The sequence below is a fragment of the Alligator sinensis genome, unplaced genomic scaffold, assembly GCF_000455745.1.
Source record: "Alligator sinensis unplaced genomic scaffold, ASM45574v1 scaffold1892_1, whole genome shotgun sequence".
NCBI classification, from domain to species: Eukaryota; Metazoa; Chordata; order Crocodylia; family Alligatoridae; genus Alligator; species Alligator sinensis.
Genome location: NW_005842966.1, coordinates 327,912 through 331,400, shown reverse-complemented (window position 1 = coordinate 331,400; position 3,489 = coordinate 327,912). Strand labels below are relative to the sequence as shown.

At 62.0% G+C, this 3,489-nt stretch overlaps 1 protein-coding gene across 6 annotated transcripts in view; it reads right to left on the bottom strand.

Annotated features, from left to right (window-relative positions):
- Positions 1-6: 6 nt before the first annotated feature.
- Positions 7-3,489, bottom strand: part of ADGRL1 (adhesion G protein-coupled receptor L1) — a 35,861-nt gene continuing 32,378 nt past the window's right edge. For 4 of the 6 annotated variants that reach the window (XM_025192746.1, XM_025192745.1, XM_006036470.3 and 1 more), the window contains 4 exons: positions 3,380-3,476; positions 2,375-2,503; positions 2,091-2,108; positions 7-1,288 (listed from right to left, as the gene is read on the bottom strand). In XM_025192746.1, coding sequence (XP_025048531.1) covers positions 534-1,288; positions 2,091-2,108; positions 2,375-2,503; positions 3,380-3,476 — 999 coding nt within the window. In that variant the 3' untranslated portion in view covers positions 7-533. The remainder of the gene's footprint in view (positions 1,289-2,090; positions 2,109-2,374; positions 2,504-3,379; positions 3,477-3,489) is intronic. The other 2 variants (XM_025192747.1, XM_025192748.1) reach the window with 1 other exon arrangement.

Sequence of the window (3,489 nt, the reverse complement as noted above, 5' to 3'; positions counted from 1 at the left end):
CCCCTGCCTGTCAGTGGGGCCCTCTCTGCCTTGCTCTCCTTACAGTCCCTCTCAGCATCACCAGGGGGCAGCCCCCAAAGCAGGGTGCCCACCTGCCCCCCATGGCTTTGACCTCTTCAAAAAAATCATCCCCCCTCCCTGAAAAAAGTGAATTTCCCCTCCTTTTCAGCCTTCCTGCCAAAAAAATGGAGTTGAGCAAAAAGGAGAAGCCAGAGCTGTGCGTGTCCAGCCTGTGTCCTTCCTCCCCACTCCTCCTCATCGAGGCTTGGTGTCAAACCCCTTAATGAAGCCTACTTGTGATGGGTAACACCAAGGAATGGCAGTGGGAGGGAGGAGAGACAAAATGGCCACTGGCCTTGGCACCACCACTCCCCTCAGGGCGCCAGGAGGGGGGAAAGAAAACGACCATAGGTCTTGGCGCAACTGCACCCCCACCACTGTGCTGCCTCCTCTTGGCCGCTCCAGGGGGGCAATTAAAAGCAAATGAGGGGAGAGGGGACTGGGGGAGGGGCTCCTCAGTCCCTGCCCAGCCTTCAGAGGCTGGTGACCAGCTGCATCTGCCCGTCGCCTTCGGGCACAGGGCCCTCGAGCCCAGCAGGCACCAGGTAGCCATCATTGCTGGGCCTCCGGACCTGGTAGTAGGCCTGGAGCTGGCCACGGGGGCCCAAACCGGGCCGGTTGGTGTAGTAGATCTCGTTGATGGCTTGGGCATGTGGCAGGACTTCCCCGAGTGCCTCAGGGCTGCTGTCTGGGTATGGAGAGTCCCGCAGGTTGGTCATACTGGGGTACAGAGAGTCCCGGTTGGGCGAGGGGGCCTGGCCCTCGGCGCCCTCGGCCAACTCTGCTGTGCAGGACTCGGACTCCTCCAGGTCGCTCTGGTACAGGATGGACTGGGCGCGCTGCAGCAGAAGCGGCTCCTCTAGTGCCTTGTACATGAGTTCAATCTCCAGCGTCTCCTCGTGGCTGGGCTCCGGGGGAGCGGTGCCCGGTAGGGGGGCATCTTCGCTGGCAGCCCCGGGGGGGTTGCCTGGGTCACCAGTGGGGGGTGCAGGGGGAGCTGGATTGGCTGTGCTGCTGCCCCCGCCTCCGCGCAGATTGTTGTGCACCAGCTCAGAGATGATCATTTTCTCAAAGGCAGCAGCATCGGGCAGGCCCCGCCGGACCTCGGGGCCCTTGGTGGTCTCAGGCGCAAAGTCCCCGCTGCGCAGTGAGTAGCTGTTGTTGAAGTTGCCGTTGAGTGGGAGCGTGTCCATGCCACAGGCATCGCGGGCGTTGTTCAGGGGGTGCTCTGCAGGGCAGGGGGAGAGGGGGTCAGTTGGCAGTGTGCACGCAAGCAAGCAAGTGCATGCAGGCATGTGTGTGCGTGCGTGCAAACTGGAGGAAGAGATGTAAGGGAGTGTGCATGTGAGTGTGAGGTGTGAAGGGCTGTGGTGTGCACAGGGGCTGTGCATAGCTACAGAGGTACAGGGACACCGTGTATGAGGGAACTTGCATCCATGTGCACCAGCACCAAGTGTTTGGTGCACGTGGGTGCAGACACGGAGAGATGCTAAGCATGAGGCGCATGGTGTGGTATGCCCACCCCGAGCTGTAATGCTGCTGGGACCTGCTAGGTGTGAAGCACCCACCCCCTACCATGGCCCTGCCACATCCAGGTGTCTTGGGGAGGCTATGGAGTCTGACATGGAGCAGGGGCTGCTACAGGATGGTACGGAGTATGGGGCAGCAGAAGGGTAATACATGAACCTCACGCCAGAGGGCAATATAGGATAATATGGACTGTGGACCTGATGCCATGGGGCAGGGACCACAATACCCCAGAGGCTGGTACAGGACTATATGGACTACTGGTCCAGTCTCATGTGCCAGGGAGAAGGGGTTAGTCCCAGGGTGGCTGCTCCATGACCTGCACTGTACCCTTCTACTGGGGCCAGAAACAGCTGGGAGGCCCTGCCCTACCACCCCCAAATCTTGCCCTGGTGCCCCCTGCTGGGTGTAGCAGGTGCATGCACCACACCCACAGGCCAGTCCAGCTAGCGAGGCAGGGCGGGGGCAGGAAATGGTATGGCCCATGGGAAGGTAGCACGTACTGGACTCACGGAAGCTCCCTGCCGCAACACCGGTGGCAAGGGAAGAGAAAGAGAGGTATTAATGAGGGGCATAAGCACCCTGCCCCCCAGCACGCACACATGCCCCTCCCCCATATCAGTTCCCAGCCCCTCCCTGCGCACAGGACACACTTCCCATGTGAGCACCCAAACCTTGCACATGCAGGCCCCTCTCTTTCCACAGGTCCCAAGAGACCCTCCCCGCAGCCCTGGCTGCCAAAGCCACCCACTCTGCTGCCACCCAGACTTGGGGGAGGGAGCCTCACCTGGGGAGTTGAAGACAGGGGGTGAGGTGGGGTTGAAGCCCACAGACTCAGCAATGAGCGTGTTGTAGGGGCTGGTGCCCCCACGGGTCTGCAGCACTGGGTTGGTCAGCAGGTGGTTGCCCATGGTTCCTGCAGGACAGAGTCACCTCTGTGCTGGGTCCAACCCCCAGCAGAGGGGGCAGGAGAAGGGGCTGATGTGGCGATAAGAGGGGCCAGCCCCTAGCTCAGGGTAGGAGAGGGGAAATGGGGAGTAAAGAGCCCACAACATGGGAAAGGGAGGTGCAGCCTGCTGGGAGCAAGGGCAGGGTCGGGGGAGAAGGGGGGCATGGGGCTGGGCTTATTTCTACCAAGTAGGGGCAGGGCTCACTTCAGTTGGGCATGGGGACAGAGCTGGTGTCAGGGGCAGGGTGCTTGGTTGAGGGCAGGACCAGCATTAGGGGCAGGGCTCAGCCTGACTGGAGGCAGGGTGCATAGCCAGTGTTACGGGGGTGGAGCTCACCTGGATGGAGGATGGGCGCAGGGACAGCCTTAGGGGGCAGGGCCATAGGTGATGCATAGGGGGGCACATGCCCCCCCCCCCCCCCCCCCCACCCGCCACCCCCAACAGGCCACTGCCAAAGCCACTGCTGGCTTCTGCAGGCAGTCGCCGCCCACACCCGCCCCCTACTTGTCTCCAGTACAACCACTTGCCACCCCCCAACCCTTGCTGCTGACACCATGGATGGCAGCTGCAGGTGGTCCCCGCTTACCACTATGGTGCCACTCCAGTCACGGGAGGCACCAGTTGTTCATGGGCAAGGCTCACCTCGGTTGAGGGTGGGGGTGCTGTTGAGGTCCCCGGCCATGAAGCTGGACTCCGTCTGCTTGCGCACTGTGTCATTCCACATCCGGCGGATCCGGCTCTTGCTGCTGACACCATGGATGGCAGCTGCAGGTGGTCCCCGCTTACCACTATGGTGCCACTCCAGTCACGGGAGGCACCAGTTGTTCATGGGCAAGGCTCACCTCGGTTGAGGGTGGGGGTGCTGTTGAGGTCCCCGGCCATGAAGCTGGACTCCGTCTGCTTGCGCACTGTGTCATTCCACATCCGGCGGATCCGGCTCTGGTGGTAGTGG